The sequence below is a fragment of the Amyelois transitella genome, chromosome 31, assembly GCF_032362555.1.
Source record: "Amyelois transitella isolate CPQ chromosome 31, ilAmyTran1.1, whole genome shotgun sequence".
Lineage (NCBI taxonomy): Eukaryota > Metazoa > Arthropoda > Insecta > Lepidoptera > Pyralidae > Amyelois > Amyelois transitella.
Window position 1 is genome coordinate 2,127,494 of NC_083534.1, and position 15,808 is coordinate 2,143,301.

Here is a 15,808-nt window from a genome sequence, read left to right on the forward strand (position 1 = left end):
CTAGCTTCAGAAAATTGCAGTGAAATAGTGAGACGTAGAGTTTTCAGGATCCCAAAACCTTTGTTTAATACTAGCTTTGCGCAAAGACTTTGCAATTTTATGAATGTACATATTTATAACCATATAGTTAGATTTTGTAATATAAAAGAGAAAACTGCAACAAATGCTCGTAAAATTATACGCATTTGGTTGGGCACATTGTCCTACGACGAGATCGAGGATATTTTAAACATAGAAAGCTAATTTCAGTCATAGTTTTCGAACCCATTCTTTTTTAAATATACTTGATTCTATATAACATATAATGTAAGATATATTTTGTGATTTGATATTTTTTCTTTTTTGTAATAATTCGAGACCAATGTCTACGAATGAAAATTTAATCTTAGTTATAATCTTTTCTGTTAATTAGGCTTCCTCGATACAGGCTTGCCTAGTGAGGAAGTCACTATGTCTCTTTAGTTTGTAAGTGCTCTCTGCAATATACATATGTGTACAGTTTTATAAAATGTATCTATGTACTTCATTGTATTTGCAGCAAATAAATCATTTTTCATTTTCATTTCATTTTCAAAAACTTTAATTTGTGTTGATTATATAAGAACTTACTGTTTTTATTGTTTATTTTTAATGAATAAATCTATTGATATAATTTATATGGCGTTTATTTTGACATAAATTGAAAAATTAGGAAAAATCTATCAATATAATAAAATCGATTATTTTCTTAAGAAAAATCGATAATTTGTTAATCGATTTTTCATACTTAAAAAATAAATCGATTATATAAAAATCGATTTTTTATCAGCAATGTCACATCCCTAGATTAGAACTCTTTTTGCGTAACTAATGTTCCAAATCGTTCTTTCGGCTCAATATGGAGCTGTCAAACCATAGAGACAGTTTTACGTGATGTAATAGAAAACTGTAAAAAATTGTGGACAATATTTCAAAAATATGTGGTAGTAACAATATAATCTTGAAATTTCTTGAAAGGTTAAAGTAGTTATACTGAAAAAGAAAAATTTTACAAACAAATTTCCTTTTTAAATATTTTCAATACAAGCCTACGAGTGCCATTTGGAATCCATAAGAGTGGGAAGGAAGTAGCTGTGAAATGTCAGTGCGACAGAGATGTCGAATTTTGGTCTCAAATCCGAGATGAGCCGAGAACATTCGAGCAGAGTATTCGAGTAAAGTAGGTGACAGACACGCGAGGTTAAAGAGTTTACTTACTCCTCCGTCGCTATCTCGCCGCATATCGTTGATAGAAAAAAGCTAAGGTTATATTTTAAAATGTATGTACTAAAAAATTATCTTGTATCTACCTATTTAATTTTACCGTCACCTTTCATAATAAGTATTAATGTTCTTACCAAAGCGGTAGCATAGCAGAAGAAAAAGCAGATATACCTAATTACTTAATCGTACTACTTCTCTCGATTGGAGTTATTCGTGTAGCTTGGAAATGGGTTTCGCATACAGACTTTCCATCACCATGAACGGTCCGAATCCCGTAGAAACCTAACTTACCCAATCAAGGGTTGTGGCCATTTTCATTCACCTCGTAGTGATTATAATTATTTTCTACCTTCATACAAGAGACATAAAATAATACGGCTTTATGATTTTAAACGGTTTTAATTCGATACAATTATACTTTAAATAAATAAACACTCTATATTAAAGAACAGTTTTGTTCAGTATTTTTCAGTGGTGCCAACTGTCTTTCTTTGATGAGAAAAAAAAAAAAACTAAGTACAATAAATAATAATACTCCATTTTGATACAAAACGCTAAAGTTTTTTAAATTGCTAGGTACATCAAAACTTAAAGCGTTAATACGCACCTAGGGTTCCTCTCTAGAGTTGTCAAGATGTAACGAGACCAAGAACTCGCGATGATCGCTCGCTTGTTTTTGGCGCGTCCTGCGCTTTTTTTTTTTAAATTAAAGAACAATTCAATGACTTAACTGCTTTTAACTCAAACAAATAGCCTTAGCAGAAAACACTTACTATATTAATTTACTAATAAGTACTTTACAAATTAATTTTCATATACCAACGTTTTAAATTTTAAATTTATTTGGACGGATTTTTCTTCTAAGTTTAAAGTCAGCATTAATCTGATGGTACCTACCATACTAAATACCTACGATATCAAAATCTTTTGTAAAAACCTTTAGAATTTTCAGCACCAACCCAGGATTTTTTACATAATTACTTAGGCAAGTACCTACATTAGATAGAAAATATTTTTGTAGGTACCTAATCGATTTCATAAGTAATGTTGGTTTGCTGGCGTGTTAAGGCAAGTTAGCGGCAGAAATCTAAAAAAGAGTATGGTGGTTAGAAGTTCATAAATCTCATAGACTGAGAGACTGGTTTTATTAGGAAGAAGCGTAGGTACATATCCTTGTGCACGGAGAAAAACTACCGCTGTCCCGTTTTACGTCATAATAAAAAGCGAAACAGCGATAATTTTATTCAGACAATTGTTGTTTAGGACATCATTGAAGCCCTCAAGGATGAATAATTTTCCCCGTGTTTTTTCATATTTTCCATTATTTCTTTGCTCCTTATAGTTGTAGCGTGATGTTATATACCCTAAAGCCTTCCTCGATAAATGGTCTATTCAACGCAAAACTAATTTTCCAAATAGAACCAGTAGTTCCTGAGATTAGCGCGTTCAAACAAACAAACTCTTCACCTTTATAATATTAGAAGAATAGATAATAAAAATTAGTTTCATTCAGTTGGTCTGTATCTTGACTTGATTTCTTTTCTTTTTCAAGGCATAGTCAAGCCATTGTCTCTTTTCAATCGGTTGTGGAGGACGGTGTCGGCTGCGCTGGCGGGGGCTCCGCCCTCGAGGCCAGCAGCGCGCGGAGTGTCAGCGCCTCCTGTCTTAGAGCGGAGATGTGCGCGCGGAGGGAGGCGTTCTCTTGTTCTAGGAGACACGCCCGCCAAGCTATCTGTGGGGAACAAATATGATGGCAATTTTGTATTTTGGCGTTAACTTATTTAGTTTTACAACAACAGTTTTCAACAGAGGTGAAATATTCGCATCAATAAACAAACAACTTCCTTGGCGTTTATAAATTTATTTCTAACAGTTTTCAACAGTGATGCAATTATCCCATCAATAAACAAACAACTTCCTGAGATATAAATTGAGTAATTACACAGATTGAGTTAACCTCGAAGTTAGTTCGAAACTTGTGTTACGAGTTAACGATATTACATTAACATCCAAGACCCAGGTGATATATATGTTCAAAGAAGTTTAAAATGTTATACAAACTCCTTCTTGTTATGTTCTTGTTTATCTGTGGCGCGGCGTCCCATGCGCGCGCATCTTTCAAATACATGGTATTCGTGTCCAAGCTATCCTGTGGTTTTATTGCATGATTATTTATAAATATCTATAGCTTGCATGAAGAGAGTTATGAATGTGGATGAAGCGAAGGAAATATGCAGAGATCGTGGCAAGTGGAAAGAGGTAGTCTCTGCTTACCCCTCTGGGAAAGAGGCGTGATTTTATGTATGTATATATAAATACTTATATCACCAGGCCTATGGGCCTTGGCCGGGAATTTGAGTCCCGAAAACCATGGTGTTTTAGGCCGGGGCTCCAGAGTGGTTAGAATGAAACCGGGACATAGAAGAAGTTGTAAGAAGATGACCTGATCCTCTCGTATTCTTCTCGCGTCCCTGGACTTCTTAGCCGCCTGGTTGTTCCGCCGACGTCGCTCGAAATATTTCTCATCCTTCAATTCCTGCGGGATCGGCCTCTTCTCCCCTCGACGTCGGATATCCGCCTCGCAAATGGATCCGGATAATACTAGAATGGATAAATGAATTAGTGACCTAAGAAGAAGGTACCTACTGAGTGGTTCCCGGCACCAATCCAAAAATGAATAGGACCACTCCATATCTTTCCCATGGATGTCGTAAAAGGCGACTAAGGGATAGGCTTACAAACTTGGGATTCTTTTTTAGGCGATGGGCTAGCAACCGATCACTATTTTAATCTCAATTCTATCATTAAGCCAAATAGCTGAACGTGGACATTCAGTCTTTTCAAGACTGTTGGCTCTGTCTACCCCGCAAGGGATATAGACGTGACCATATGTATGCATGTATGTATATATCTCTACTGTTCACTAACTATACTTACTTGGAGTAGTTCTGGATGAAGCGTGCTGGCAATATGGCTGAAGACAGGGCTGAGGAGGCGGCGGCAGGGAAGACAGGAGCCCCATCATGTTGTGGGCACCTTGAATAGTAATCAATCTATCTATACTAATATAATAAAGCTGAAGAGTTTGTTTGCTTGAACGCGCTAATCTCAGGCACAGGGCACAGCTATATTAAATTAGTGCCGTTTTGTGGCCGACACTTTATAAAAGAACCTATTCAAATCTTTCTCATGGATGTCGTTTAAGGCGATTAAGGGATAGGCTTACATAATAGCCCTTTAGAGTAGTAGGTATTATATGAAAGTGTATAAAGTAATCTATTATTCATATTTTAATTATTTTTTTACAATCATTGCACCACTCGTACATCCATCTCAGTTTGGTCCAAAGGTTCGACTGGCAGAGAATGCCTTGGGGCAATAAGTCCACCTGTTGTACATTTTACGTGAATAAAGTTTAAATAAATAAATAAAAATGAATAAAATAAATGGTCTATTAAACGCATTATCAATTCTAACCAGTAGTTCCTGAGATTAGCGCATTCATACAAACAAACAAACTCTTCAGCTTTATAATATTAGTATAGATAAAAAATTCACGTGTCACAATGTTCGATCCCGTACTCCTCCGAAACGGCTTGACCGATTCTCATGAATTTTTTTAAAGTATATTGAGTAGGTCTGGGAATCGGCCAACATCTACGTATTTTTCATACGCCTTAGTGATAACGGTTGTCCACCCTTTACGTTTTTTTTAACTAGAAATTACTTAACAATTATTTATATGGCAAAACAACGTTTGCCGGGACAGCTTATATATACGAGTATATACATATATTCTAATCTAATCTAATTATGATCATTTTGTCAAACTTTCAAAAGAAAGATATAGTCTAAATCCTACTAATATTATAAATGCGAAAGTTTGTGAGTATGTCAGGATGTCAGTATGGATGTTTGTTTCACGCAAAAACAACTGAACCGACTACGATGAAATTTAGTATGTAGGTAGCTGAAGACCCAGAATAATCCCGGAGTGAATTGTTTAGTTATGATAGGGTTTCCACGCGGACGAAGTCGCAGGCGGCCTCTAGTTCTATATGAATTAATAATTGGCACTGCTAAGGTAGTTACATCATATTATTACTTGAACAAACACCGCGACCCCAATAGACTATTGATTGTTTACACGTGTCCGCAGGTGCAGGTTCATTCCCGGTGCATGCATAATGAGGGATGAGCTAAATGGTAGGGCAGTAATTAAATATGCAATGAAAAATATATTATTGGTTTACGTAATAATTGCCGTGTGGTTCCCGGCACCAATACAAAAAAGAATAGGACCACTCCATCTCTTTCCCATGGATGTCGTAAAAGGCGACTAAGGGATAGGCTTACAAATTTGGGATTCTTTTCTAGGCGTCACTATTTGAATCTAAATTCTATCATTAAGCCAAATAGCTGAACGTGGCCATTCAGTCTTTTCAAGACTGTTGGCTCTGTCTACCCCGCAAGGGATATAGACGTGACCATATGTAGATATGTATGTATAGTACGTTATGGGTTTTGATTAAAAATGTGGTGAGTAACATAATTTTAGAAATCCGTTTTTACATTCATACATACAATCACGTCTATATATCCCTTACGGAGGAGACGGAGCCATCAGTCTCGAAAAGACTTAAACCTGTATGGCATAATGATGAAATGGAGATTCAAATAGTGGCAGGTTGCTAGGTTATCGCTTAAAAGGTTTATCAGCCATTCCTATAATCCCCTTTAACGACATTCATGGGAAAGATATGTAGTCCTATTGCGAAGTGCTGGGATTATATTTTTAGTATTTACTTTAACTGCAAATTCACCATTTCTGGTTGCAAGAAGTTTTAAAACTACCAAAGCCCGTGCCCCCAAAAAACCCCGAGAATAATTAAAAATAACACGTGCATTCGTTTTTTTTGGGTTCCGTATACAATCGGCAAAAAGAGAAACCTATAAGTGCTTTCGCCACGTTATCTGTCTGTTCGTCTGTACGTCACACTCATGAAACCATTTTATACGTAGACAGACTAGCGAACCTACCTAGGAGTACCTATCTAAGTTTGAAATTCGCAAGGTTTGTAAATAAACTGCTGTTAAATTGTGAAGTTTGATTTGTGGTCATTTGCATATAATAAAGGATTTCCGAAATTCCCGTACGAACAAAAATAATAGGAATTCTCTGTTAACGCGGGTGGAACTTTATTATGTAAGTAAACTACAAACTAAAAAGTTTACAATCGATAAAATTTTGAAGCTGGGACATTTTAATATATCATTTCCATTTGGCGCGAGTCCGACTCGCACTAGGCCGTTTTTTTTTTAAACTTACACCAGCGCATCGGTCAAAAGGCCAGTATACACACCCCGTGCCATTAGCGATCAAGCCGCGGTTACACGCGTGCGAAGGAACGCATCTGTTCATATTGTCTATGGTACGGTACCCGCCGCGCGTCGCACCAACCCCTACTAATGAATCATGTTAATAAATTGTAATTTTGCATAATGTTGGAAAAGCAAAGCGCGAATTCGAAATTTAACAAAATCTGCTCTCAAATGGACAATTCAACAAAAGCAAAGCAGTAGACAATGCTGCCTCTACCGAAGGACGTACTACGACGTACGACTCAAACAAAAACTAAAACATTAAAGATTGACTTTTCAAAAATTGTTCCTTTTTTATTATTAACTAGGCGGCAAGCTATTGGCGTACTAAAATCGCATTCAAAGTGGTATTTAAACTAACAGTGAGCAGCAAGCGAACGACAAGTGAACAATCTTAGGTATTTTTATTACGATTTTCTATTAACGATTATCGTTCGGTTGCGTAATCATCGCGCAATTATCCCTGTTTGCAAATATTTAGGTAACTCTAATAAGCTATCGGGATGCTAAACGCTGCTAACTTCGGCACATTTGTAGTTTTAGAATTACATTGTTGCCATTGTCAGTGCGGTTCAGAGTCGATGTTGCCATTATCGTCTGCCATCGATGTTCTTGTGGTTCTGAGAGTGCTTCTTCTTCCTCCCGGCTTTTATTCCCGGTTGCTTCCTCACCACTCTGGAGAGGAGCCCGGGGTCTACGTTGACCATGCACCCTGAATTGGGTGAGTCAGGTTTTACACGAAGCGACTTCCATCTGAAACCTTTGCAGATAAACCTAACCCGTATTGGACCGATCATGGTAACACATCCAGTTACCTGAATGTGCAGGTTTTCTCACGATGTTTTCCCTCAACGTAAGAGCATCGGGTAGGACACATATCCGACTATCATTCTGCATTTCGACAGTTAACTTATCTGTCGAATATTTTGAAGAAGCTATTCTCCGAAATAGCGTTAAGAAAATGTGTCTTGTCGATGTTAATTCTGTCGGATTAATGCCGGTCTAATATTATGTATCGAAGCAACGAATATCGAACTAAATTGAGACATTGTCGAAAATCAGTACGAATATCGTGTTCGAATTTCCGAATACGTACGTAAGATACAAATAGTAGGGGTGACAGTGTCGAACAAATTAAGTGCAATTACAGGACTCCGCGCCTGCCGGCTCATTAGTTCGCAATTATTGTAACAGAATGCTCGGACCATCAACGTTCTTTTATATGAGAGTGCGCATTAACTTGTGGCGTATAGATTTTCTTATCCGTCAAGATCATGTACGTGGTGCACTCGAACCTCCTTATGCTGGTCCTTTCAAAGTTTTTAAAAGGCAATTCAAGTTTTTTAAAATAAAAATCAGAGGAAAAACCTCAAATTTCTCGATCGATATACTGAAGCCAGCCTACTTAGCACGTGAGATCCAAATTCCCACTCCAATAACAACTTCAGCGGAGACCGGAAGAAGATTAGAAGAGGAAGAAAGAAATGGAGAAATTGAAGAGAAGAGAACTCGTAGCGACAGAAGAGTCAGACTGCCTGTTTGCTATCGACCGTAGTGACGATCTGAAAGGGGAGTGATGTGGCGTGTCGTTTGAATTAAGAAAACGAAGAACGATGTCTGCGCGAGCAAGACGCTGCTTCAGAGAACATCGCCGAGCCGACATTATCGAGTATTAAACATTTATGCTTATATCTTTTCAGTTTTATTTTTGTTAGAAGGTTGTGAAAGTAAATTCGAGGCATCACAGTCCTTCTACAAACCTATGCCTGGTAAGGTGAGAGAAAACATCGTTTAACCTGCACATTCAGGGAACTAGATGTATAACCATGACCCACTGTGAAAATTGCCGTGTGGGAACCACAAAAGGACCACTCATCTCATCTTTCCCGTGGATGACGCAAAAGGGGATTAAAGTTAAGGGTTATTAACTTGGGATTCTTTTTTGGTGATGAGCTAACAACCTGTCTCTATTTGTGGACAGTCCATCGCCTAAAGGAAGAATCCCAAGTTTATAAGCCTATCCCTAAGTCTTTTACGCCATCCATTGGAATGAGACAGAGTGGTCATCTATACTAATTAATATTATAAAGCTGAAGAGTTTGTTTGTTTGAACGCGCTACTCTCAGGAACTAATGGTTCGATTTGAAAAAATCTTTTTGCGTTGAATTGACCATTTATCGAGGAAGGCTTTAGCTATATAACACCACGCTACAACTCTTAGGAGCAAAGAAATAATGGAAAAAGTGAATAAATCGTGGAAAATTATTCATCCTTGAGGGCTTGAATGATGCCCAAAATAACAATTCCACGTGGACGAAGTCATGGGCACAGCTAGTATTAGATAATTACCAAAATAAAAAAAACTTGTTTTGGAATACGATAGTATTTGCGCATTGCACACTCTAGTAAAAATAAATTCTACCTACAGCCGCCATGGTTTTAACCCTCTGTTGGTACATCACGAACCGGGAAACCTTTTGTTCATTTTAAGGGTTAACTATAAACATCGTTGACAGGTCATTTTCAACCAACTTATAGAAATTACGATGTTTTTTTTTTGTTTATTTGTTGCGGTTCTATGCAGCAGGTTGGGTATCGTATTGGTTTAGCGGGTAGGCTGGTACATAAAGTGCCAGGAGTGTTAATCCGTAAAGGATTTACCCTCTTAGATAACAAAAAAATAGGCTATATAACATCACTCTGCAACTTTAAGGAGCAAAGAAATAAGGGAATATGTGAAAATAGCAAGGAAAATTTTTCATCCTTGAGGGCTTCAATGATGCCCAAAATAACTATTCCGCGCGGACGCAGTCGCGGGTACAGCTAGTATAGTATAAAACAAACTCGCTTTCTCTGTCCATATGTCCGTTTGTATGCTTAAATATTTAAAACTACGCACCGGATTTTGATGCGGTTTTTTTCAATAGATAGAGTGATTCAACAGGAAGGTGTATATGTATAATAACATCCATTAAATAGTGGAGAAATACTGTTATTTTAGAGGTATCTAATGTGATGTCGTTAATTATAATATTTTTTTTCCGCTTACATTGCAAACGCAGGCTGAACCCTACGAGATTTATCAAAATAATGTACTAATTATTTGTACACATTGAAAAGGTCTACAGAAAACTTCGCGATGATATATGTCTATCTCTCATGGATGTCCCACAATAACATATTTTTGTCATCTAGTAACGGTCGAGCAGAATCATCGCGCCCGTTACAAGCCAATCACGCGACGCTATCAGCCAATAACAGTAAAGAGTCTAAGTCGCGCAAGCGAAGATTTCACTGATGGAGCAGAATATATACTTTCAATTTGCGACATAAACTTCGTCTGTCGCGCGGTTCCCAGGCATACCTAACCCCTGTCCTGGTGGAAGATCTTCCCTCTGGTAACAGTCGAGCGGAATCATCGCGCCCGCTACAAATGGTTGCTTTTTATTGATTTTTTAAGCTATTCAGTCATTTACACCAGGCACTCATCACCATCTGATATTTAAACACAACCTTTTGAACACAGACGCACTGTAAAATTTATCGACTTAAATTTGTTGGCGGTAGTTTTCTTTTTTTAAAGTTGGTAATTGTGTTAAAGTTTCATTGTTTATTTTTATTTTAAAGTTGGTAACAGTGTCAACGATTACGTGTCCGTGTCAAGTGAGTGGTCGTGTGAAACATCAGCTGTTTTGCTACTCCATTATTGGTTTAGGCATAGATTATATAGACACAAATAATGTTCGCTTTTGATGCGAAGGAAAATTGTTTTATTTCTATCGTCATCAATAATAATCTATACAAATATTGTAAGGCTGGAGAGTTTGTTGATTTGTTTGTTTGAACGCGCTAATCTCAGGAACTACTAGTTCGAATTGAAAAAATATTTTTGTGTTGAATAGACCATTTACCTATCGAGGAAGGCTTTAGGCTAAATAACACCCCGTTGCAACCATTAGCAGCGAAGAAATAATGAAAAATGTGAAAAAACATAGGAAATTATTCATCCTTTGCCCAAAATAACTATTCCACGCGGACGAAGTCGCGGGCACAGCTACTCTTATACATAAAAGTATCGTTCAAACAATGTTCGTTCCCGTACTCCTCCGAAACGGCTTGACCGATTCTCATGAAATTTTGTGAGAATATTGTGTAGGTCTGAGAATCGGCCGACATCTATTTTTCATAATCCTTAGTGATAAAGGTTGGCCACCCTTAACATTTTTTTTAACTTAAATTACTAAAAAATATTTATATGGTAAAACAACGTTTGCTTAGCAAATTTATATAAAAGTCTGTCTGTTCGACTGTTTGTCTGACTTTGCCTCAGGCACAAGCTAAGTACATAGTATTTATCCACATCCACAATATTAATTTATTGAGGAAGGCTTTAGGCTATATAAAATCACGCTGCAACTATAAGGAGCGAAGAAGTAATGGAGAATGTGAAAAAAACAAACGGGACACATTATTCATCCTTGAGGGCTTCAATGATGCCCAAAATAACTATTCCACGGGGACGAAATCGCGGGCACAGCTAGTATAACCGAATAAACTCAAAAACTACTGGATTGATTTTCACAAAATTTGGCATAGATATGGGATGGAGTGCAGCTGTGAGAAGTTTTTCAGGTCGTAAAGAAGCGGTTAAAGTTAGCATATATACTTACATACATATAATCACGTCTATATCCCTTGCGGGGTAGATAGAGCCAACACTCTTGAAAAGACTGATAGGCCACATTGAGGTATTTGGCTTAATGATAGAATTGAGATTCAAATAGTGACAGGTTGCTAGCCCTAAGAAGAAGATGGAATTTAGCAGTTTATTAGATTCCCAAATTTATCAGCCTTTCCCTTGATTGGCTTACAATTTGCATGGGAAGAGACGCAGCTGACACGCACTAGGTACCTATGTTATAGCAAAAGTCAATCACGAAAAGAACCTTTTTATATATATGTAGCGGGAGTGATGATTCGGCTCGACCGCCACCAAAGGGAAGATCTTTCGCCAGGGTAGGCTTGTGCGATTTAGGTTTTTTTCCGCTTTTTATGACTGATATCGTCGCGTGATTCATCTCCATCTCTTTCCCATGGATGTCGTAAAAGGCGACTAAGGGATAGGCTTATAAAATTGCGACTCTTTTTTTAGGCGATGGGCTAGCAACCTGTCACTTTTTGGATTCCAATTCCATGATTAAGTCGAGCAGCTGAACGTGGCCTATCAAGACTGTAGGCTCTGTCTAATCCGTAAGGGATATAGACATGAGTATATGTATGTACCCCGTAAGGGATGAAGATGACGTGATTGAATGTATGAATGACTAGCTGTGCCCACGACTGCGACCGCGTGGAATAGTTATTTTGGGCATCATTGAAGCTCTCAAGGATGAATAATTTTCCTCGTTTTTTATTCACATTTTTCATTATCTCTTCGCTTCTAATTGATAGTTGCAGCGTGATGTTATATAGCCTAAAGCCTTCCTAGATATATATTCTATTTAACACAAGAATTTTTCAATTCGAATCAATTGTTCCTGAGATAAGCGCGTTCAAACAAACAAACAAACTCTTCAGCTTTATAATATAAGTATAGATTATGGAACTCACCAGGCGGAGTCAGGAGTTGGTTGTAGCTGTTCAGCAGGCGCAATGCTGCCAGAGCGCCGCTGTGCTGGGCAGAACAGCTGTCCAGGTCGTAAAGACCTGTTCTTTCTATTGGAAGGTCCATAAATTGTACCTGGATCAGGAATTAAGGGCAGTGAATAAATTATTCTATCTTTATATGCATACATACGTCCCTTGGCGGGGTAGACAGAGCCAACAGTCTCGAAAAAACCAATCAATATGCAACGTTTAGCTGTTTGGCTTATAATAGAATTGAGATTAAAATAGGTTGCAAACCCATCGCCTAAAAGAAGAATCCAAAGTTTAAAAGCCTATCCCTTAGTCGCATTTTACGACATCCATAGTAAAAAGAGATGGAGTGGTCCTATTATTTTTATCTATTGGTGCCGCGAATCACATGGTACCTTTATTGCACCGCAAGAAATTAGCCGACTGTCCCATTAAGTGTTGGGACAAGTGGGACAGTTTTGTTCTCATGGGACAAGTGACACTAACGTTATCGTCCCGGTTATTACACCACAAGCAGTGCTCGCGACTTCGTCCGCGTGGAATAGTTATTTTGCCCATCAAGGATGAATAATTTTCGCCGTTTTATTTTCACATTTTCCATTATTTCTTCGCTCCTAATAGTTGCAGCGTGATGTTATATAGCCAAAAGCCTTTCTCGATAAATGGTCTATACAACCTAAATAATTTTTCAATTCGGACCAGTAGTTCCTGAGAGTAGCCTATTAGCGAAGTGAAAGGTTTAAGAAATAGGGGAAGACCGAAAAAGAGATGGATGGACGACGTAAGGGATTGTATGAGGAGAAAGGGAGTAACAAATGAGATGGAAATTGACAGAAGTAATTGGAAAAATCTAACATACTGTGCCGACCCCGCGTAGAAAGTGGGAAAAGGTAACGACAAAGAAGAAGTTCCTGAGATAAGCGCGTTCAAACAAACAAACTCTTCGCTTTCGCTTTATAATATTATAAGTATAGATTGATCATATCAATGGAACGAGTGGGATATTCAGGAAATAACAAAGAAAATTCACATTATTTCTACCAATCAACGTGGGGTTTGTAACGCGATAACTTTCAAACCGTTGTTCTGATTTTGATGGAATTTAAAATTTTTAATAACCGTGTACTTCTAAAGATTTTTTAAGTTCGTAGGGCAAAGTCGGTTTAGTAGTTTTTGATATATAGGTATATGCACAATTTTGTTAAACCTGTTACTTTTAATAATAGAGCAAAAATAATTGGCAAAGAAAGACGTTTATGAGGATCACCCCATTTTTTTTATAAAATTTTATTATTTTTTGTTAAAGCGGCAACGAAAAAACGTAACTTGTGAAAATTTTATATTTCTAGGTATGACGGTTTATGTGATAACAACCTAATGGATGACAAACAAACGGGCAGATAGCGAGGCTTAATAGGCCCCCGTTTTTACCTTTTAGGTACGCAACCATAAAAAGCAAAACGGCGATAGTTTTTCGCGCGATAAAATAGCGTCGCGCGTGCCTCGCTACGGGGGTAGGTCTTTATATAAATTCTGTGCTACGATGCTACGCCGCGCTGCTACAACGTTTGCTACAAAGTCAACCGCTACGAAGATTCGTAGGCTTTCGTAGACAGCTAAAATTAAGTGAAAAGTTTTTTGGCAACTCCCGCGCATGTTGATTTAACCATCGATAAAAGAGCGGTGTTAATAGTTAGATTTATCTGTGGTATCGTGGCTACGAATGTAGAAATTTTGATTTTACATTTTCTTAATTGAAAGTCAACAATATTTTTATGGTTTCCACGTAAACATCCGTTAAAGAACGATTTTCATGTATAAAATTTTTTTAATATATAGAATGTCTGGGTCTATGGTTTATGTACTGATATTACCTTAAGCACTGGCCGCTAATAAAAATAACACTTAAATTTCGAACGAACGCGTTCGCGCCAACTAACAAAACTACGGCGGCATTACGGAAACCTTGGTGTGACTTATGTAATTTTTCACGGTTCGCCCCGATTGGCTAATGGTGTAATTGTTAGGTAATTCTCCGGCCTGTGATTGGCTGTTGCGGGATGCCACGCCCCCCATCCCTGTAACGTAGATTCGACTTATGACACTGTGTAACAATGCAGTAGGAATGTGTGACCAGATTTAAACATTGTTACAGTTTTTGTAACTTTTCTACGAGTCATATTTAAATGTTGTTGGTATAAGATAGGCAGTTAACTCATCCGTCGCACTTTAATACGTCATTTAAAAACATAACCATTTAAAAATTAGTGTTCTTACCTGCATTTAATAAACCTGGTTCAGTGTTGGAGAGGCTGGTAATCTATACTAATATTTTAAAGCTCAAGAGTTTGTTTGTTAAAACGCGCTATTCTCAGGAACAACTGGTCCAAATTGAAAAATTATTTTTGTGTTAACATTACGCTGCAACTATTAGGAGTTAAGGAATAATGGAAAACGTGAAAAAATACAGGGAAAAATATTCATCCTTGAGGGCTTCAATGATGCCCAAAATAAGTATTCCACGCGGACGAAGTTGCGGGCACAGCTAGTCTGTAATACAGGTTTTCCTAGATTGTAATATAGGATACAATGACAGAAAGATACAATGATGATAACAATCCCAAAACAAGATAAAGTGACTGTTAGACGAGTATAGGTCCAAGAACATTCATTCATATCTTTCTCTTTTTTTCCGTAACTTATAAAGTTAATTATTATTTTGTCTGCTACGTAGGTAAGTCCTACCGCATTAACCCATTCTGGAAGGTTTCTCCAATTTTATTGGAAATATATAATTAACCAGGCGATGGCAACAATATGGCATTGAGAGAAAATATTTAAAACTTTATACAAAAGAGCACAAAAGTTTAAATCTGTGAATCTATAAGATCTTAGTTTAGTTCCCTTTCAATCTGAAATATCGAAAGGCAATCTGCACAGTGCAGGTAACTGAAGATACATACATACATATGATCACGTCTATATCTCCAGCGGGGTAGACAGAGCCATCAGTCTTAAAAAGACTGATAGGTCACGCTCAGCTGTTTGGCTTAGTGATAGAATTGAGATTCAAATACATAGTGACATGTTGCTAGCCGACCGCCTAAAAGAGGAATCCCAAGTTTATAAGCCTATCCCTTAGTCGCCTTTTGCGACATTCGTGGGAAAGAGATGGAGTGGTCCTATTTTTTTGTTGTAATGGTGCCGGGATCCACACGGTACAGTAAAGTAATAAGTAGTAAGTAAGAGTACCTAACTGAAGATTAGTTCAGAAATTGATCTTGTGTAACAAATACAGTTTTAAAGCGGGCAACACCGCTCTTAAATAGGTAATGAAGTGTCATTAACGTTCCCGCGCAACGTGGAGGGTCCTTTATGGTGTCGACTATCGAATCCGGGGGAAAATTAATTTGAGGGGTGGGTTTGTCAATATTGATGGGAAATCGTATAGTTAGACATGTTTGGTTTAGGTTCTAAGGGTGATTACCCCTTGTTGATCTAAATAGATGATCTTGTGATTTGTTAAGGGAGACCTATCATTTAAGAA

The 15,808-nt window shown here is 37.5% G+C and overlaps 1 protein-coding gene across 1 annotated transcript; it reads right to left on the reverse strand.

Moving 5' to 3' along the window:
• Positions 1–2,818: 2,818 nt before the first annotated feature.
• On the reverse strand, positions 2,819–12,355 carry LOC106137488 (transcription factor ces-2-like). Its single transcript, XM_060953087.1, has 3 exons — positions 12,235–12,355; positions 3,686–3,843; positions 2,819–2,974 (listed from the first exon to the last, which is right to left on the reverse strand). The coding sequence occupies exons 1-3, from the start codon at positions 12,353–12,355 to the stop codon at positions 2,819–2,821; spliced, it is 435 nt and encodes a 144-aa protein (XP_060809070.1).
• Positions 12,356–15,808: the final 3,453 nt, after the last annotated feature.